This window comes from Gossypium raimondii, chromosome 4 (genome assembly GCF_025698545.1).
Source record: "Gossypium raimondii isolate GPD5lz chromosome 4, ASM2569854v1, whole genome shotgun sequence".
NCBI lineage: Eukaryota > Viridiplantae > Streptophyta > Magnoliopsida > Malvales > Malvaceae > Gossypium > Gossypium raimondii.
The window spans coordinates 21,488,137-21,510,858 of NC_068568.1; the positions used below are offsets into that span (position 1 = coordinate 21,488,137).

The 22,722-nt window shown below is 35.7% G+C and overlaps 1 protein-coding gene across 1 annotated transcript; it reads left to right on the forward strand.

The window, feature by feature from the left end:
* The first annotated feature begins 16,331 nt into the window (after window positions 1-16,331).
* On the forward strand, window positions 16,332-18,650 carry LOC105767231 (protein PHOTOPERIOD-INDEPENDENT EARLY FLOWERING 1). Its single transcript, XM_052629014.1, has 3 exons — window positions 16,332-16,371; window positions 17,449-17,729; window positions 17,817-18,650. The coding sequence occupies exons 2-3, from the start codon at window positions 17,550-17,552 to the stop codon at window positions 18,468-18,470; spliced, it is 834 nt and encodes a 277-aa protein (XP_052484974.1). The 5' UTR covers window positions 16,332-16,371; window positions 17,449-17,549; the 3' UTR covers window positions 18,471-18,650.
* Window positions 18,651-22,722: the final 4,072 nt, after the last annotated feature.

A 22,722-nucleotide genomic window follows, 5' to 3' on the forward strand; every position in this document is an offset into this window, starting at 1 on the left:
AAAAAGTAGGGTGTTAAAACACCATTTTTATCAAGCTTGAAGTTCGGCTATGTTCCTTTCTTGCATGTAAGTAATTTCCAACCCGTTTCTTATGATTTTTATGTTTTTGAGATCATTGTAACTAGGTCCAGCTACCCGATACCTTTATTTTTAATTTGTTAAAATTTTAGAGGTTCCCATTTATTAATCTTGAATGTTTTTATGATAACTATGTGTTTGAAACTTTGATTGTGGTATTTGGTTATTTTGTGAAGTGATTTTTGTTAGATTTTGATTTAAGGATTGAATTGTTAAAATGTCAAAATTTCAAGATTTGATAGTGAATTTGATGTATAATAAGGACTATTAAAGGGCCTAGAATATTCGACTATAATTTGGTTCATAGAAAATGGTCAATTTCATGATTTTCGGGTTAGAGGACTAAATTGCGAAAGTTGTAAAAGTTTAGGGATAATGTGTAATTAATAAAAATTTAAGGGTCATATGCATTGAATAGAATGTGAAATGTGTATGAGATTAATATATTGTATTTAATTATTATATAGATCAAAACTTGGATAAAAAAGGCAATAATCGAGAAAAAGGAAAAATAGCGAATTAGTCCCTGCGTGTTGATCGGTATTAACCAGTAGGCAAGTCCGTAGTATTTCAATATGTAAATAAAATTTTAATTGTAATCTTATATTATTATTATTTAATTAATATGTTTATAGATAATTATTGTCTAAATTCACATATATGCCCCTGTTTGTACTTCAGTACCCTTGAATGCACATACGTGCCCCTGTTTATACTTTGGTAACCCTGAATCAAATAGTATGTGAACTGTGTCGAATTGTATTTAGATGAAATGTTATACTATGTCGTTACTAAGTCATGTAAGCTTACCGATTCTTGTGGATTGTTTTGTAGATAATCGTTGTTGACATTTCTTGGAATTCCAGTAAGGGAAAGTAGTAGTTTATGCTTCTCGATAGTTAAAGCCGCATGAAAGAATTTATCCTACTCACGATCTTGACCTGGCCACGGTTGTCTTCGCTTTGAAGATATAGAGGCATTATTTATACGGTGAGAAATATCATGTGTACACAGATCACAAAAGCTTAAAATATTTAATGACCCAGAAGGAGCTGAATTTGAGACAGCGAGTTGGTTAGAGCAACTGAAATATTATGATTTGGTTATTGATTATCATCCAAGAAAGGCTAATGGGTTGCTGATGCTCTTAGCGGAAAGTCATCATTGTTTGCAGTTCAAGCGTCGAACGCTCATTTGGCTCTAAATGCTGATGGTTCTGTATTGGCGAAATCAAGGACTAAACCCTTGTTTCTACAATGAATTATGGAGTTACAAAATGACGATCCGAAGTTGATACTAAAACGAAATTTGTTTTAGGATAATTTGACTACTGAATACAGTATTGGTGATGATGGTACATTGCATTACCGCGATAGAATATGTGTTCTGAATAATTTAAATTTGAAACGTGATATTTTATCAGACGCTCACAGTAGTACATATTCCATTCATTCGGGTAGCACAAAGATGTATTGTGATTTGAAACAAATGTTCTGGTGGTCAGGTATTAAACGTGAGATTTATGAGTTCGTACCTAAATGTTTGATTTGTCATTAGGTAAAAACAGAGCATCAGGTGCCGTCAGGATTATTACAGGCTGTTATGATTCTAGAGTGAAGAGGAAGCGAGTCACGATGGATTTTGTATCTGGTTTTCCTGTAACTCCGGAAAAGAAAGATTTGATATGGGTGATTGTTGGAAGATTGAATAAATTGGTCCACTTTATTCCAGTATGAACAGATTACTCACTTGTGAGGCTAGCGAAATTATATGTGTTAGAGATTGTGAGATTACGTGGAGTTTTGAAATCTATTATTTTTTATCGTGATTCGAGATTTACATCAAGATTTTGGAGTAAACTTCATGAGACTTTGGGCATTAAACTCAATTTTAGTACAGCGTTTCATCCTTAGACGGACGGGCAATCAGAACAAGTAATACAGATTCTAGAAGACATGCTACGATGTTGTATACTCGAGTTTGAAGGTAGCTGAGAAAAATATCTGCCATTAGCTGAGTTCGCTTGTAATAACAATTATCAATCCAGTATTAAACTGGCACCGTTTGAAGCTTTATATGGAAGAAAATCTAAAACGTCATTGTATTGGTTCGAAAAACTGAATACAAGGTTCGAATTATTCGAGATTGTTTGAAAGTTGCATCTTATCGTCAGAAATCATACACGGATTTAAAAAGAAAAGATATAGAATTTGCTGTCGGCGATTGAGTATTTTTAAAAGTTTCTCCATGGAAGAAAGTGTTATGATTCGGAAAGAAAGGAAAGTTGAGTCCAAGATTTATCGGGTTCTACGAGATTACTGAAAGAATCGGTCTTGTAGCTTATAGATTAGCTTTACCCCCTAAACTTAAGAAATTCATAACATGTTCCACGTTTCAATGCTGAGACGGTACAAATATGATCCTTCACACGTGATTCTTCATAGTGAAATTGAATTACAGCCAAATTTGACGTATCTTGAAGAACCTATGAAAATTTTGGCTCGGGAAATCAAAGAACTTCGGAATAAACGAGTACCATTGGTAAAATTCTTGTGGCATCGGCATGGTACTGAGGAAGCTACCTGGGGAACTAAGGAATCAATGAAATTAAAATATCTAAAATTTATTCTCAAGTAACAATTTTGAGGACAAAATTTCCTAATGGGGGAAAGTTGTAACAGCCCGTTTTTTAGTTGTGTCAAATAGCGGTTTTGGAACCACAAATTTCCATCATGTAAGCTTGTAAATACTATTTATAGAATATTTACAGAGCTATAAGTGTCGTATTAAATTTTGGTTAAGAAATTTTAACGTTTAGATAACTAGTTAAGGAAAAAGGACTAAGTTGTAAAAGGTGTAAAACTTGTTAATTATAGCATCAAGGTGATCAAATAGTTTAATTATTAAATGAAGGAGGAATCATATGGTAATTCGACAATAGTTAAAGTAGATGGATGGCTTTGGATTTGAATTCATTAAAATGCATGATAATTTAAAGGATAAAGTTGTAATTTGTTAAATAATACTTAAGTAAAAATAAAATAAAAATGCTATCATCTTCCTAAAGGAAGAACCATAAAAAAAATTAGGGTGTTAAAACACCATTTTTATCAAGCTTGAAGTTCGACTATATTCCTTGCGTGCATGTAAGTAATTTCCAACCTATGTTTTTGTGGTTTTTATGTTTTTGAGATAATTACAACTAGGTCCAGCTAGCCCGCACTTTCGTTTTTGAATCTGTTAAAAATATTAGAAGTTTCCATTGATGAATCTTGAATGTTTGTGATGATAACTATGTGTTTGAAGCTTTGATTGTTGTATTTTGTTGTTTTGTGAAGTGATTTTTGTTAGCTTTTGATTTAAGGATTGAATGGTTAAACTGTCAAAATTTCAAGGTTTGATAGTAAATTTGATGTATAATAGGGACTATTAAAGGGCCTATAATATTTGGCTGTAATTTGGTTCCTAGAAAATGGTCAATTTGATATTTTCGGGTTAGAGGACTAAAATGCAAAAGCTATAAAAGTTTAGGGATAATTTTTAATTAATGAAAAATTAAGGGTCATATGCCTTGAATGGAATTTGAAATGTGTATGAGATTAGTCCCTGCGTGTTGGTCAATATTAAATAGTAAGTAAGTCCATAGTATTTCAATACGTAAATGAAATTCTACTTGTAATCTTATATTATTGTTCTTTAATTAATATGTTTATAGATAATTATTGTCTGAATGCACATACGTGCCCCTATTTGTACTTCGGTATCCCTGAATACACATATGTGGCCTTGTATTTACTTCGGTACCCCTGAATATACATACGTACCCCTATATGTACTTCGGTACCCCTGAATGTACATACGTGCCCCTGTTTGTACTTCGGTACACCTGAATGCACATACATGCCCATGTTTATACTTTGGTAACCTTGAATCAAATAGTATGTAAACTGTGTCTAATTGTATTTAGATTAAATGTTATACTATGTCCTTACTAAGTTATGTAAGCTTATCGGTTCTTGTGGATTGTTTTGTAGATAATCGTTGCTGGCATTTTTCGGAAGAATCAGTCAACCGGCTCACACTATCTATCTAAGTTGGTAGTTTTTGTATCTTCTACGGTAGTGGCATGTATATATAGATAAATATGTGATTTGAAATGTTGATAGGTGTAGTTTAAGAATGGGATGTGTGTTTTGTTTAGGGTATATTTTGTATGGATAAAACAAGTATGCTTATATTTCATAGATAAACACTTTGATGGTTAGTTTGTTGAATGAAGTGGATTTAATCGTGGTGCAATGCTTCTTTGCTTAATGTTTTATAAAGGAGGTCTTTTAAGCATTTTTGTGATTAATTTTTTAGTATATAAATGTGATTCCTTTGAATGGCATATTGGTTGGATGATATAGATTAATTGATTTGGTATATTTAGGTATGTTGTAGTAGTACCTAGGTCTATTGAATGTGTGCATATTTGCAGTGGTGGAATAGGTGTGGTTTGGTCTTAAAAAGGGCATGATTTTGGGTCAAATTTGGTGCACATGGCCTGGGACATGGGCTGTCACACGGCCGTGTAACACACATGGCTTGGCGACATGGCCATGTGTCATTTGAGAGGTTCTTAGTCTTTCAAGTCAGTGAGTTACACGGCCTAGCACAGGGCTTGACACACCGGCGTGTGTGGCAACTCAGAGAGTTACACGGCCTAGCACACAGCCTAGCACGCAGGCGTGTGGGGCAACTCAGTGAGTTACACGAGTGGGGACATGGGCTGGGGTACGGTCGTGTGTCCCTAGTTCGAATGTTACACGGCCTAGGGTGTTTTCACACTGCCGTGTGACCCATGTTTTCTAATTTTTACAACTTTTTGTTAAAACTTCTATTTTTTTTTCAAATTAGTCTCGATTTGCCATAAAGCTATTTTTAGGGCCTCGAAGGCTCAAATTAGGGACGAAATGATTATGATTGATATGTTTTGAATGTCATTTTTTTATTTAATGTTATATTGATAAATGTTTCTTGATTGTATGGTAACGTTCCGTAACCCTAATCCGACGACGGAGATTGGTTAGGGGTGTTATAGTCCCGACGTCAAGTGGTCCAATGTCTTGAGGTGACATACTATTTGCCGATGTCACAAAGTGGGAGAGTCTCATCACGACGACGACCCTGTAATATTCAAAACGTTGCAATTTGGTCATATTTCATGCTCGGGTCAATAAAAGAGCTTTCATAAGCTCGATTAAGACTCAAATTTAATTGTATATTATAATATCTGAGTGTGTATGACATGATTGATTATTTCAAGGATTTATTTATGATATGCTTGATTTGAAATTTTGAAAATGTTACAAATTAGTCCCTATTCAAGTCTGGTTGATTCTAGAGCATACAGAAGCTCTTATAAGGCCCAAGAAAGGTCGTATTTGGTGATTATGAATTGAATTGACTATGATTGTATGATTTATGTTTCATTTAAAAGTTAATTGTATGTATTTGCTCCAGAAATGACTATAGCATCCTGTAACTAGGACCCGACAACCGGGACGGGTAAAGAGTATTACACTATTTTTGTACACAAATACAACAAGTAAATCACACTCTATCACTCCAAAAGTATGGAGCTCTCGCCCTTGTACTTAAATCCTAGAACACTCACCTCCAAATCCTCCTCCTAAAAACCTAGACAGTAAACACACAACAATGGTTACAATAAAAGTGTGCACTCTTTCACAAAACATTTCCTCAAAGAATATATTATAATGCACTCAATAAGTTCTCATGAAAACCTCGACAGGCTCAGAGCATATGTCAATTTTGGCTTGCTAACATAGAATCTAAGCGAATACAAAGTAACTCCTTGTAAATATTTACTGCAATTGCAACATTCAAAGCACAATTAATCGAAGATGTACTCTCCATATTCAACAATGCAATCTCAATCAAGACTCCACATTCCAAGTGTTAAATTGATTCACTCGTATCCAATCCAATTTCCAAAACTCAAGGATTGGTTTTCATAGATGGTACAAAGTATCTTCAAAAATACAAAACATTAACAAGTCTAAATATTTTCTTCATTAAATTGTCAAACGAAATGAGTCAAGTATTTTCACCCTCTCAATGGAAGTCTACAGTTGGCACTATCGAGTGCCACTTAGCATTAGTCAACTCATCTTGCCTAAAAAATTTTAATTAAAAACTTTGTTGTTTTAAAAACCCCCAACATCCAAGTAGAATTTCAATAGTCCTAGAGACTTCTTGGCTCTCGACTTTAAAACAATAATGCAATAGGAAGAATAGTTATAATATATTATTCAATTGCAATTATGATCTATATTAATAATAAATCCTTGAAAATGTAATTAATGAATATTCAAGATCCAAAATTTCAATATAAATCTCAAAATTTCAACATATATTAATTGAAATAGAAAATCATAATACCGAATCTATGAAATTTTGTATTCCTAATTATTCAACATGACAAGGCTTGGATGTCACTTGATAGAACCGTAAAGGTCCTATATAAAACTTGGAAATTTAAATTAGGATATTTCATATTAGATGATTAAGAACAAAACTAGATGTGGAAGCGTATATGAATTCATTGATATCATAAGATCTTAAAATCTTGTGATTTTAATCTTCTAAATTAACACCCAAGTATTTTAGAGAATGTGGCTCTCCCTTTTAGACGTGGAATACATCATGAATCCGGTCTTTTTCTGGAGGTAACTCAAGTTGATAGGCGATCGATCCCACACGCTTCAGTATACGGTTAGGCCCAATGAACCTAGGGCTAAGCTTACCCTTCTGGCTAAACCTCAGTGTCTTTTTCCAAGGGGAGACCTTAAGAAAAACATAGTCCCCCACAGAATACTCAATCTCTCGGCGTTTAAGATCCGCGTAATAACTCTGCCTATTAGGTGCTTCCTTCAATCGGTCTCGAATCAGTTTTACCTTCTCCTCAGTATCAGAAACTAACTTTGGCCCCAGAACTCGCTGCTCGCCCAACTCAGTCCAACAGGTAGGAGTACAACACCTACAACTATATAATGCTTCGTACGGTGCCATTTGAATACTGGACTGGTAGCTATTATTATACGTAAACTCTGCTAGCGGCAAATAATCTTCCCAGTTGCCACGAAAATCCATTACACAACACCTTAACATATCCTCCAATATTTGAATCACCCTCTCTGACTGATCATCTGTCTGGGGATGAAACGCAGTATTAAAGTCTAGTCTAGAATCCAAAGCCTCGTCTAATTTCTTCCAAAACCGAGATGTAAAGCAAGGATCCCTGTCTGATATAATAGAAACCAGTACCCCATGTAGTCTTACAATCTCAGCCACATACAGTTTAGCCAACTTCTGCAAAGGGTAATCAGTACAAACTAGTATGAAAAGAGCAGATTTAGTCAAACGATCTATAATAACCCATACCGAATCCTTCTTGGTAGGCGTTAAGGGCAGCCCACTCACAAAATCCATGGTTACTCTCTCCACATTTCCAAAGTGGAACCCTAACTGGCTGTAGTAACCCTGAAGGTAACTGATGTTCAACCTTCACTTGTTGGCAAGTTAAACACTTACCCACAAAATCAGTTATTTCATGTTTCAATCCTGGCCACCAGTACAACTCACAAAGATCTCGGTACATTTTATTCCCGCTAGGGTGCATAGCAAAAGGACTATTATGTGCCTCTCATAGAATAGACTGCCTGAAATCATTATCCCTCGGTACACAGACTCTCCTACGGAAACACAGTACTCCTTCACTATTTAACCTAAAATCTGAAGTTTCCCCATTCTCAACCTGACGGAAACAAGGAACCAGTGACTCATCCAACAACTATTTACCCTTAATCTGCCCAGTCCACGTCGGTCTAATTTGCAACTCAGCCAACAAACTACCATCATCAAACAGGCTGAGACGAGCAACCATCATTCTCAAATCAGATACAGCCTTACGGCTCAGCGTGTCTGCTACTATGTTAGCCTTCCTAGGATGGTATTCAATTGAGCAATCATAATCCTTAAGTATCTCTATCCATCTTTGCTGCCTAAGATTCAACTCCTTCTGAGTGAGGAAATACTTAAGACTCTTGTGATCTGTGTAGATAGTACACTTCTCACCGTAGAGATAATGCCTCCAAATTTTTAGTGCAAATACCACCGCAACTAACTCCAAATCATAAGTAGGGTAATTTGCCTCGTGAGGCTTAAACTGATGAGACGCATAAGCAACCACCTTACCCTCCTGCATCAGCACACACCCCAAATCAACGTGTGATGCATCACTGTAGATAGTGAATTCCTTTCTAGACTCTGGCTGTATTAAGACAGGGGCCTCAATCAGAACTTTCTTCAATTTCTCAAAACATTCTTCCTGCTTATCAGTCTAGTTAAACGGTACCCTTTTACGCAAAAACTTAGTTAAAGGTGCAGCAATTAAGGAAAACCCCTTAACAAAACGTCTGTAATACCCTGCCAGAACCAAAAAGCTTCGAATCTCAGATACGGTCTTAGGTGGTTTCCAATCCAGTACAGCTTTAATTTTTCAAGGATCCACCCTAATCCCCTCGGCAGATACCACGTGATCCAGAAATGTCACTTCTCGCAGCCAAAACTCACACTTGCTAAACTTAGCATACAATTGTTTCTCCTTCAAAATCTGTAGAACAATTCAGAGATGTGCATCATGCTCATCCTCGATTTTTGAATACACCAAGATACAGCCTATGAATACCACCACGAACCGATCCAAGTAAGGCTGAAATACTCGGTTCATTAGGTCTATGAAGGCAGTTGGTGCATTTGTCAGCCCAAACGACATTACTAGGAACTCGTAATAACCATAACGAGTCCTAAATGCAGTCTTATACACATCAGCCTCCTTAACACTCAACTGATGGTACCCAGAACGAAGATCTATTTTGGAGAAAACTGAAGTTCCTTGCAACTGATCAAATAAATCATTTATCCTCGGCAAAGGATACTTATTCTTGATAGTCTGTTTATTCAACTACCAATAGTCGATACACATGTGCATGGTCCCATCCTTTTTCTTCACGAACAACACTAGTGCTCCCCACGGAGACACACTAGGTCGAATGAATCCTCGATCCAACAGTTCTTGGATTTGAGCTTTTAATTCCACCAGCTCATTCGATGCCATCCTATAAGGGGCGATAGACACTGAAGTTGTTCCTCACAAAAGCTCAATTCCAAATTCAACTTCGCGGCTTGGAGGCAACCCAGGGAGCTCATCAGGAAAACATCGAAAAAATCCTTAACAGTTCTGATATCTCCAACAAAAGGACCCTCAGAATTAGATACACCAACATTGGCTAAAAACACTTTACAACCCTTGCGAACCAGTTTTTCGACCCTTAATGCAGAGATCACATTAGACAGAAAGTCCCTTCGCTCCCCAATCACAGCCACCTCCTCATCCTTAATAGCCCTTAACATCATACGCTTAGCAGCACAATCCAAACTTGCACGGTGTTTAACCAACCAATCCATCCCCAAGATTAGGTTGAATTTACCAAACGGTAGCTCCATTAAATCTGCTGGAAATATAACTCCTTGAACCTCTAGGGGTACATCTCTGAACAACTTGTCTACCCTTACTGATTGTCCCAGTGGACTTAACACAGTCATCTTATTAGCTGTACTCTCGCACATGATACCCAAGGTGCCAGACATAGTGCATGCAATTATGAATGTGTAGACCCTAAATCAATTAAAGCAGTCAAATGTACATTATGAATTAGGAACGTACCAGTTATAACATCTGGAACGTCACCATCCTCCCAGCGACGAGCAACATAGACTAGTGCTGGCTGTCTTGCATCACTATTACCAACACCTTTGCCAAATGTTCCATGACCTCGTCCCACACCATTACCACCTCTAACCTGCCCACAGCCTTTCGGTGGCTGCTGACCACCTCTTACTGGCTGAACAAAACCCTGACCTGCAGCTTGCATTTGAGTAGGGCCTTGAGAAAAATTCTTAACTTAATGCTCCTTACACCCACATCTGAAACATGCCTCAGTCTTCTTCCAACACTCAACCAGATGATGTCTCACACAATTAGCATAAGGCTGAGGTCTTGCAACAGAAACCCTAGCTCAGATTGGCCGGTCAAACCTGACCTTCTTTTTAGGCCTTCTAGAAGAACTTGAGGGCTCTGAATCCCTCTTAAACCTACCCCTATCTTTATCACGGTTCTGGCGCTCAAAGCGCTTCACATCCTCTGTGGTTTTCGCCTTTTCAACTAGTGCAGTAAAATCTCGCTCCCTCTGTGGAGCTATCGAGACTCGTAACTCGTCCCAGAGACCGTCCTCAAATCACACACAGTGTTCATATTCAATCGCCACTATCCTACGAGCATAGCGACTCAGTTACAGGAACTCTGCCTCATTTTTAGCCACAGTTTTATTCCTCTGAACCAAACCCAAAATTTTTTTCTTCGAGCGTCCGCATAACTTGGGCTCACATACTTTCCTTGAAATGCCAACTTAAAGAAATTCCACGTTAACCGGTCGGCCTGAGTACCTTCTCTCACAGTAAGCCACCACTAATAGGCTTCATCTCGCAGTAAAGACGCTGTACCTTTTAGCTTTTGCTTAGAAGTGCAGTCGAGGTCATCCATTATTATTGTCGTGGATTCCAACCAGTATTCAGCCACATTAGGGGCCACTCTAGAAACACCCCTGAAAATTTCTATTCCATTTGACCGTAGTCGTTCTGACATTGACCCATGGTCCACAGCACCTGTACTGGTCCTTGCGACCCTTTCCAGAATATAGAGCATAACTTGAGATAGTGCATCATCCCCAACTGCTTGATCGAATAATCCTGTCTCAGTCATCGGTGAAGCTGGTGCTTCCCTAGCCCCAACATTAGGCATGTTGCCTGATGCCAAGGACCCAACCCTAGCACCTCCTCGGCCTCTACTGCGGCCACGTGAACCCCTTCCGCGAGTACCTCTAGCGGTCATATCGTATAACGTATTATCTGTTTACGAATTTTTATGCATTAATTAGTAATTCCAGTAATTATTAATAGATTTCTTATGAGAAGCAGTAATCAGAGTTTGTTTTTGTAATTCAAGAGTCTCCCTACAGTTTTCAGTTTTCCTACAGTCTTAGTTTTCTCTAATTTAGGAGTTTCAGTATAGTCCTACTATCTATAGTAATCTCTCAATATATTTCAGTTCAAGCAGTCTACAGTACAAAGAAAAATTACAGATTCGGCACTGGAGACTCGATATGCCACACTTGTAACCTTCAGAAATAATTCAAAATAGTTTTCTAAAAATTCCAAATATTTTGACAACCCACTCCACAGTCGAATTTTGTAACCTGGCTCTGATACCACTAAATGTAACACCCCAAACCCGGCCTAGACATTATGGTCGTATCTGGTGTGTCACATTGAAATGTCTCTCAAGATTTAGACTTGTTGATAAAACTCGTTTTTTAAGTTTGGAAACCTCTTTAGTAATGTTTAACGGAACATTTAACCAAATGTTTGCCTTATTAACTGCTATTATTATATTAATTTGATATAAAACGAGGAAGCATTTGAAAACTCTAACATTTAAAACTCGTGTCTCTAAAAATGGTAATTATTTTAAAATTCGTCATCTCCTAATCTAGCAATTTAAAATATTCAAGGAAAAACCCAATTAAAAATTTAAACCAACTTAAAGGCCTTATTACAAAAACAAAACCCAATATATAAAGTAAGTTAAAATAAAAGCAAATGTAACAACAGCAGTAGTGTGGCCACCTCCAAGTCCCTCACAGCACCGAATCGTCTATGGTTGAGGTTTACCTACACAATTAAAAGGAGAAGGTGAGTTTACGAAAACTTAGTATGTAATCCTCTACCAAACAGTTAGCATACAATATACAGTAACAGTCTGGGCCTGAGCCCTATTTAGTAGCAGTACAGTGTGGGCCTTAGCCCATTACAGTAATAGTGTGTGGGCCTTAGCCAAATACAGTAACAGTACAATGCAATAATGCAACCCATCCCCATCTCGCCAACACATCACTCCGTACCACCAACATACCATATGGGGATAAAATCGACCCACCCAACCAACACACCAATATCGCGAAGAAAGTCGCCAAGAATAGCGATGCAAGAACGCTACCAAAGAATAAAGAACGTAACAAAGCCGCCAAGAATAAAGAACGCAACAAAGCTGCCAGTAACAATATATGTGGCAAAGCCGCCAGTACAGTATACTTCCCTTATATTAGAAACTCAACCCCGTACAGTATGTCATGTCATAAATCATACGTGTATGCAATATGTCATACTCAGTAACAGTCATATATATATCATAGAGAAAATCGGTCTTACAAATATTTCAACTCTTAGGGGTATAACAGTCATTTTACCCTTTGAGGGTATTTCGGTTATTTTACCCTTCAAGGGTATTTCGATCATTTTATCCTTCAAAGGTATTTCAGTCATTTTACCCTTCGAGGGCATTTCGTTCATTTTACCCTTCGGGGGTATTTCGATCATTTTACCATTCGAGGTATTTCAGCCATTTTACCCTTTGTCGGTAGTTCGGTCATTTTACCCTTCGAGGGTATTTCGATCATTTTAGGCCCATTACGGCCTAAGCCCATGAAAACGCTCATGGAGGCCTCTACAATCTAACAACATGTTTCGTGGGCTCGATTTACCACACGAGCATTCGCACACCTATATGGTCTCAACGCCGTGTTTTTCAGCGTTTCAGCTTTTGCCGATTTGCAGTTGAGAGAGGGTGTGATTACACACCTGTTTGTGAAAACGCACCTGTTTGTGATTACACACCTAGTCCTTTAATCACTATAGAAAAACACCCTCTTGTCGACACTCAAACAAAACACCATCCTTAACTGGCTTGAAAGAGGACGACTTACTCCTCCAAGTCTGCCAACCAAAAGTGGTTACTCACTTATTCAATAAATGCACCATAAACAGTGATCTCAAAAACTAATTTAGGTCATATAAGTGGCCAAAAGGGTATTCGATTTTAATGAAAAAGAAAGGAAAAGAATCAGTTTTAAACAAAAAGTGAAGAGTATTCATACTTTACCGATAACCAGAAATACTTACAGCACTAAGACAGCAAAAATAGTGAGGAGAAGATCGGCATAGAGAAATAGAACAGAAGGGTGATAATCAGCTGAACCACACTCAAAATAAATAGAGAGATCGCTCTCAGTCATAAAGAAAATAATGGGAGATAGAAATCCCAAGCAGTAAGAGAAAAATATTTGATCAATGAAGAAGAGGAGAAGAGAGATGAGGTTCGACTAGCAAAGAAGAGAAAAGGAGAAAGGAAAGGGAAATTCGACAACAAGAGGAGAGGGAAGAAAAGAGAGTGTTCGACAAGGGGAAACCGTAACTATTCAGCCAACACATAGTAGGAAAAGAGATGAGCAGAAAAAATACCCAACACACTCGAGAGGTACACCAAGCCTTAGCAAAAATCGACACAAAAAAATCAAAAGGGAAGAAAGAAAAATTGACCAAAACTGAAGCAGACAGAGTTAAAAGAAAACCTCAAACCAATTACCTACTGTCTAAAGAACAAATTTGGCACAGCATAACCCCTTCTCAAATTCTTTGATTTTCTCCTAAAAACTCACCCCTTATCCTTTCCTTCCTTGATTTTCTCCACCCGATCACAATCCCACTAATCCCTCCATGATTCACTCCTCCGTTCAAATTCCACAGCATTTCAGTCAAACTCTACCACCTCACCACACAGGTGATAAAAATAAACACTCCACAGTGCAGCTCAAGACTCGAACCTCAGACCTTAAGAGTACTTCACACGCCACTTACCACTGGACCATTAGGCTTTTTTTGTCATAAAATAATAACAAATATTAATAAGGCCTATATAACAGCGTCTAGGTTCATTGAAGGGAAAAACTAAAAATTTTGCCAAGGCCAAGACTTGAGCCCAGGCTCCTCAAACATTCCCAAACACACCCAAATTACTTAACCACGGAAGCAAACAAGCAATTTGTGACAAAACATGCAAAAATTAAAGACTTGAATTTTGGGGCATTACATTGATGATTGTATGGTATGTTGTTAGATCTGATTGAATTCTAAAAAGATTAAATAAATTGGATTATTATTGGTTGATACAAGCGAGTATTCGAAAGAATATTCGTAACACTCTAAATGTAGAAGTTGCAAACTGTGCAGTGAAAAGAAGAACAATTTGGATATCATTCTTGAGTTCTGTAGACATACAAAAACTCAGAATGATAACTTAAAGTCTGGCTCTCAAAAGAAGCAAACTGTAGTAGTGAATCCCTGAGCAGTGGAATGGTCAAGACTTTTCCATGACATTATTAGGATATAGAAATAAAACCTGAGTAATTCCAACCTTTATCATTCAACAGTACAAATCCTCCCTACTTATTCTTTCAGAATTGCCATAGCATTTCAATTGCCCTAGTATTTTTTTCATTCATAATTGATTTTACTAATCTATTCATTAATTCTCTTCATCAATTTGTCATCTGTTTCTTTTGCACAGTTTAATTAGTCAATTTCATAGTAATAGCATAATAATTTTTTAATCAATTCTAATCCCTATGGAGATGATACTCACTCATCACTTTATTACTTGATTCAACTTGTATACTTGCACATTCGCATTATGCATTCACACGCAACAAAGGGGTAACGAAATAAAACTTTAGATACCTACTTTGACCAGAAAAAAACTTTAAGTACCTAAATAGGAAATATTGTATAGTTTAGATACCATTATTTGATGATCTATTATTGAATAATATGTTATTATATAAATATTTGATATGAAATATGATAAGTAAGTGTGATAGCATTAAATGAGCATGATCTAAATTTCTATTACTTTATATGCATATCTGATATCTATTAAATCTACATCTGCATTGGGTTAGGATTGTGAAAAGGTGGAAGTATGGGCAGTTTAATAATCTGTTTAATTTGGTGGCTAAGCCACAACCATATATCTGACCCTGACGATTTATCGCATTTTGATCTTGCAACTAGGCTACAATTATTTTGAAACGTGACACACAGTTACTATACGGTGTGTAGGGATGGATGAGTAGTTGATACCCTATATGGTGTGTAGGGATGGACGGAGATGGTATGTAGTGGTTGGGGGGTAGGAATCTACATATGAATCTAAAATGTTCTGCAACTGCATTTGATATACTCTATTTTTGTTTTTGCATTTGATTCCAAGAATTGACTAATTAATGAAAAACTGAAACCACATCTATTATATTATTGAATAATTGGAAATGTAAGTTGAACACTGAGTTGTAAACTCACTTAGTTTGCTTGTTGGTTTACACGTAACCCACAGACTTAGGCGGGTCGGCATGGCAGGAGTTCGGTCATCTCTCTTCTAGTTATCTACTATTTTATCTAAACTTATAATATCAGAGGTGGCCTGGCCTGATGGCCTGCCCGAAAAATAGGAGGGTTCGGGTAAAAATATAGGCCCAAAATATGGGTTTAGACAAAAAATGAGGCCCGTTTAGAAAACGGGCCGGGCCTCGGGCAAAAAATTTGGCCCAGACCCAGCTCGGCCCGACCCGAATATATATTAAATATATATTTTTTAGTTTTTAAAATATACTACTTTTAAGTTAAAATTTTTAACTTTTGTTTCACTTCCACCAGTCTTCCAAAATCCCTAAGCCTTATCATGCCCTCCTTCCTGTTTTTCTCAATTCCAAACTCAAGCTTCACCTCCACCTATCCACCTTCGGTCCTCCACCTAATTCTAGAATCAAGCATCAAAGAACAATGTTAGAATCAGAGGTTAGAGTGGTCGTATTTAAGGTAAATGGAGCTCTATTTTAAGAATAATTTTCTCAAAATAAACCATTCACAATTGTTGTATTTTGCTTAATTTTTGTGTCTGAATCTTTTAAGAAATCATTAACAATGGATCCCTTGATTCCTTTCCATTTTCTTTTAAGAAATCTGTCAGAAAGCTCTAGAGAGCTACCGAAAGATGTTTCATATGATTTCGGTGACGAGCAGGTTGGACAGCATTAGAAAATGGCTTTCTCATTAAGTTGGTTCTTTGTCCCCCCCTTCCCCTCCCCTTTTGATTTTATGCAACTGTTAAGTGTTAATATAATTTTTCTGTCGAATGCTAATCTTTTGGTTTTGTTTCAACATCTGTAGGAGGATGGTGATTTTACCCTTACTGGAGAAGAGACGGTACATCATATGGTATAGTACTTGTTTTCTTTTTACTGGTTATGGATTTTTTTTCATGTTCTGATATGAAGGAAGATAGATTTTTCTACTTGATATTGCAGTTTTTGAATGCCTACATGAGAATGCATATGAGAATAGATTATCAATAGCCTCTTTCATGCTAACCTTGTACTTAAATGGTTCATTTGGTTTAAAAAGAAACTACGATCTTGCTAGAGTGACCCTGAAAAGAAAGAGATTTTCACTTTCAAGTATGCATTCTAATTGTAGTTTCCTTCCTTCATGTTTTATGAAGCTTTCTTTTGCTTTTGCAATGATATGTTATTGTCTTTATTCCATTGGTTGAACATATACTGCTTTTAGAAATGAATAACTTTCATTCAAGATATCTTAACAAAAAAAATTTCCTAAATTGTATCTGATATTTTCTGTGAACTGTTTGCGTTGTCTTTGTCTGTATGTTGAACGGGTTAGGCAGGTTTGGTCGGGAGAAGAGAAAAAGATACATTTATTTTTAACAAATGAGTGCTTTAACTATTTTAATGGTACCTATGGGTCTCTTTTGTTTGTTTTAAGATTGCTATGCATTTATTCTAGGTAAGTCGCCATATTATACAATAGGAGCAAGGCGCAACAAGTCTTTAGTACTGTTCATCCTTCTTTCATATAATTTATTGTTGACCTTTCAAACCTTTTATTTCTGAAGAAATCCAAAATTATAGGCTGTTCTGTAAGATAGCAAAGCATATCGGTGTATTTTCCCCATATTTAGTGTTATGAAGCTTTCTTCTGTGTTGAAATTTATATTACTACTCTCTTTCCCCACACTTACGTACGGGTTACTCACATTTTATATTGTGAGGGGTTACATTTCTAAAATTATGGTATCTACTCTGATTTCATTAGTTAAAGTCGGAATGGATAGAATAAGTTCGGGCAGCTTTTTTGGGTCAGGAAAATTATTAGTGTATGTCATTGTCCCTTTGGCCAGAATCGGTTAAAATAAAATTTTGACCATTTATTATTGTTTGATGAGACTTTGATTCACATGCCTTCTTTCCTTTTTATTTTTAAATTTCCAATGGCTAGGATGATGAGACAACACTGTTGGAGGAGGAGGAACTAGCAAAAGCAGATTCTAGCAATCCCATAGATGAGGTAATGGGATACTCAATTTGGCATATATATATATGTATCAATTTCCTGAGTTTATGGTTAAAATTTCTTCAGCTGTTTGCATCAACACTTTGGCTGTAGAAGTTTCTTGTCCTATTTCTATGCTGTTAAACATTGCAGCTCTTATGCAAATTGCCTTACTGCAAAAGAAGAGTGAAATTCCTGTGGAAGAATTGCTTCGAAGGTATAAAGAGGTAGGTTAAAGAATTGTTTCTTTGTTTCGCTGGAGCATTGCATTTCCTATATCTACTTTTTTTTTATTCTCCATTCTTATTAAATAGGACTTCAGTGCTGATGGTGCGTCCGGAGATGAATCAGACTATGCCTCAGCTTTTTCAGAGGACATCTTGGATTCTTCAACAATGCATCAAAATCTTGAAGCAAAGAAGGAGGGTGTTTCTAAGGATGAAAATCCTGAATCCAGTGCTCCCCAGGGAGTTGAACATCCTCCCGCAGAAAAGGAGGCAGCAAGCCCTGATAGAAAGTCAGAAGATGGAATCAAAAGTGAGAATAGAATTGCTGATACTGCTGTTGCTGCGAGATCAGCACAACCAACAGGCAATACATTCTTAACTACTACTGTTCGTACAAATTTCCCTTTTCTTTTCAAACACCCCCTTCGCGAATATCAGCATATTGGATTGGACAGGCTTCTTACTATGTATGAGAAAGGGTTAAATGGACTATTAGCTGATGAAATGGGGCTTGGAAAGACAATCATGACAATTGCTCTTCTTGCACATCTAGCTTGTGAAAAGGGAATATGGGGTCCTCCTCTCATTGTGGTTCTTACAAGTGTCATGCTCAATTGGGAAACTGAGTTTCTTCGATGGTGTCCTGCCTTCAAAATTCGAACATACTTTGGAAGTGCCAAAGAGCGCAAATTGAAGAGGCAAGCCTGGTTGAAACCAAAACCTCATTCCATGTATGCATAACTACTTACAGACTGGATAAAAAAAATGGGTGCCAGGCTCGAGCTTAGGATTTTTTCCCGGGCTCGGCTTGGACAAATTTTTAGGCTTATATTTTGAGCTGGACCGGGCCCAAGCCTAGAAAATAGGCCTAAAATTTTTTGAGCCTGGCCCGAACCCGGCCCATTATCACCTCTATATACTATCGTGTGTTTTATTCTGAATTACTGATTATATTTGGATTTTCATGGTTGTTTTAATTATTTAAATGATTTTTTACTGTTAAACTTTCTCTCTTCTAGTTATTTGCTATTTTATCTAAACTTATACTATCGTGTGTTTTTTTTTCGAATTACTGGTTATATTTGGATTTTCATGGTTGTTTTAATTATTTAAATGATTTTTTACTGTTGAATTTTGAATTGTTAATGATTGGACTTTTCTGAAATGATTTGATGTAGCTCTCCAAACTTGGTCTTAACGTCTAAGATGGGTATGGGGTGTTACATCAAGGATTGGATCTGTCTAGGAAAGCTTAGTATTTAAGCAGTCAAACTTGACTCACCTACTTTTCTTAGGATCCTACCTGATGTATAATATCTATTCACTTATATATTTTCACTCTCTCTATTGCTCTTAGCAATGGAGACATTGTTCATCTTAAGTAGGGGGACAAAAAATTGAAATTGTTTTTTTTTCAGAATATATTTTTCTTATAATTAGATTAAGTTATATTATTCTCAAAAACGTGATTTTTTTGTTAATTATGCTAAGCTTTAGTATAAATAAAGTTCTATAATCTTAATAATTGCTATGTTAGCTAAATTATTATACAAATGTTACTCTTAATAAAGTATGTAAATCGAACCATAAAATTTTTACTTCCTTAGGAAAGCTAAGCGTGCATGAAAGTTTAATGTCACGTTTGGTTCGCTATATTGGAATAGATGCGTAATGGAATAGAGGCGTAATAGCAAATCAATTGTTTGGTTAAATGGAATAGAGGCGTAATAGTATTCTTGTGTTTGGTTGAATGAAATATAGGTGCAATAGCATAATGGAAAAAACTAAAATAACTAGAATACCCTTAGCATAAATTTGTTTGGGTAAATGATTATTGTTATTGTTATTTAAATTTTAATAAGATTATTAATATCAGTAATAAATAATTTAATCATATTTAAACATAATTATTATTAAATATATTATAATTAAAATATATAATTTAATAAAATTATTAATAATCAAAATTTTATATGAATTTACTAAAATCATAATATATGATACTATAAAATATAATTTGAAATAATTAATATTAAATATATTTTAATTAAAATATATGATTTAATAAAATTTAAAATAATTATAACTAATAAATTTTCTTATATGAATTTGTATAATTTAAAATAATTATTATTAAATATAATTTAATAATAATATATAATTTCATAAAATTCATGATAATAAATTTTCTTATATGAATTTATATAATTTAAAATAATTATTATTAAATATAATTTAATAATGATATATAATTTCATAAAATTCTTGATAATAAATTTTCTTATATGAATTTATATAATTTAAAATAATTAATATTAAATATAATTTAATAATAAAATGTTCTTATATGAATTTACTAAAATCAAAATATAACTTGAGAATTACATTCTACATCTTTTGTTTATCTTTTGTTGGTGACATCTTTTGTTTATCTATATCTATACTTGATTGAGTTGATGTCACGAGAATAGAAATATAGACTTTATAATAAGTATAGTTGATATTTAATTTAGTCATTTTTAACTAAATATATTTGCATGTTTGAATTAAGTCTACAAATAGTTCAAATATGCAGTTGGTTCCAAAAATAGAAATATATCATGAAGAACGATATGCAATGGGTTCTCAAAAGTATATAACATGAAGAACAACATGCAATATAGGTTTTAAAAATGTTATCAATATGTAGAGAATCTCTCATCATCTTCTTCGGCTGTCCCGGTAATCTTCTTCGCTTTCTTTATCCTTTAGGAAGCCTAGAAACGCGAGGAATTCGAAAAGGAAGAATTCACCTGACCAGTTGCCCCCACCACCTCCCCCGCCACGGGGAGGAAATCCTGAATCACCATCATCTAGCTGTGGTGACTTCTCCTTTGCTGCATTTCAATACATGATGTTAGCTACGCTTTCTTTAAAATTATATGGTGTTCAAGCCAGTTGGATATATGATATATCCCACCATAGGTAAGGGAGTTCCTTAGGGCCAGAGATCTATCCCTGTCACCTGAAGGCTTAGGTGTTCATCACCAGGATTTTGCAAATAGCTACAACAAAGGCTATTCAAATAAGAACAAACCCTGAAAAATAACGATATCAAGATACGAATATGTGTCAGATATGGAAATATTCAGTTTTCTCTAAGTTTTTCTGTATATTTGAAGAATCCTTTAAGGATCATATCCCATACCGATGGCCAAACATGCATCCACACGGGTATCAAACAAGGATCACATCCCATACCCATATCCTTATTCGACACTTTCCCCGAACCCAAGCAACATGGTTTTGTGTGTGGACATGTACATATACCATTTAATGTATTCTTGACAGAAACTATGATGAAAATTTTCACTTCAAATACTTTCCAACAAAATCTATTGTATAACTTTCTCAAAGAGGTTCTTTCATCGTCGGGCATGGGTGTTGAAACCAGATACTTTAAGAAAAATGAAGACTCTGACAGGGGTATAAAAAAGGGATACTTCAAGCAAAATGAAGAGTCGGAGAAACATAGCTCTGTATATTCTCTCAGTTGCAATATTTTTTTGGTTTTCTTACCTTATTCTCTGAATTTTCTTCCTCAATGAGGTTTTTTTTTATTTTTTGATTCTAGCTTTGCCCCTATGGCATGAACCTTGTGATGAATTAAAAAATTAATGAAATATATAAAAATGGGTAAAATTACAATGAATCATTACTCCAAAGTTATAAAATAGTTATTCTAATACGATATTAAAATGCTAAGAGTGCAAAACAAATAATTTTCCAATGATACCAGATCAGAAGGGACTTAAAAGGCCAACTAGACAGATAAATTCAAGCAGATGCATCGCCGTATTTCATCATTGATATGTTGCATTTTGGATCATAATTCAAGTTCAACTACAAATTATAGGTTAATATCCATCAGCATTAGATATTGCAGCATGCACAACTGCAGTAGGAGTTTGAAAGATTACCCTCGATAGAAGGCAAGCCAGCCAAAAATGCTGACAAAGCAGGTGGTGTTGCTTTCAGTACTTCATCAAATGCCCTGGAGGATACACCGTCTACCATTGAAACTATGGGATTGGACAATGGGTTTGAAGCAGCACCAACAACTGTAGCCATGGGATTCGACAAATTGGGAGCAGTCAGTTAAGTATCTAGCATTTCAATATGATTCAACAAGCATACAATTCAATGTTATAAAAGGTAAAAGCATAACATTTGCCACTCAAGTCATGTCAATTGCCGGAAGGTAAATGAGCAGAACTGCTAAAAGCTGGTGACCTTTAAAGCCATTATCAAGCCCAAAAGAACAGCAAAATAAAATAATTCGTTGTACATATCAGATATAGATTTTAAACATCCGACCCCAGCCTCTCTCAAAACCCTAAAAAATATACGAAAGATTGCATTATTAGATAAAATTTCAACGTTTAAAACAATGAAACCCCATCAAAAGAAACTGAAAAACAAATGAACATGTAGGGATTAATAATTAACAACCCTATAGAGGCTAAAAGAACACAAAAGAAACTGAAATAAAAATGACCCAATTATTTTTTATGATTCTCAAGAGCAAAAACAACCTCAATAGGTATAATTAAATCCAAATTAAAATAACATCCATGGAATTCAATACAACAGAAATTAAAGAAGAAACAAAAAGAACTTGGAAACTTGAAGAAGGTGCTGGGTAGGAGAAAACTGGAGAAAGCAAAGGAAGATGTCAACTTTAAGAAAGGGACAAGAAGAACTGGGAAATGGAAACCCCGCGTCTAGGAAGAAGAAGAAGAACAGGGCTCAAATAAAAATGCCTTAAAATCCTGCCGACTTTGAAGGCTGTTATTTTTGTAGAGATGTGGGCGTGTGGAGAACTATGAGAAATAGAGGGAGCAAATCGGCAGAAACTGTGAGAAACAGAGGGAGAAAATCGGCAGAAAAGAAAAGAAAAGAAACGGAGGGAGCAAATCGGGCGAAACAGAAGAGGCAAAGGGGAACAGAAGAG

Coding starts and splice junctions, on each gene's coding strand:
- LOC105767231 (XM_052629014.1), top strand. CDS start 17,550: ATGTATCAATTTCCTGAGTTTATGGTTAAAATTTCTTCAGCTGTTTGC. Junction 17,730..17,816: donor TGCTTCGAAGGTATAAAGAG/GTAGGTTAAAGA, acceptor CTTATTAAATAG/GACTTCAGTGCTGATGGTGC.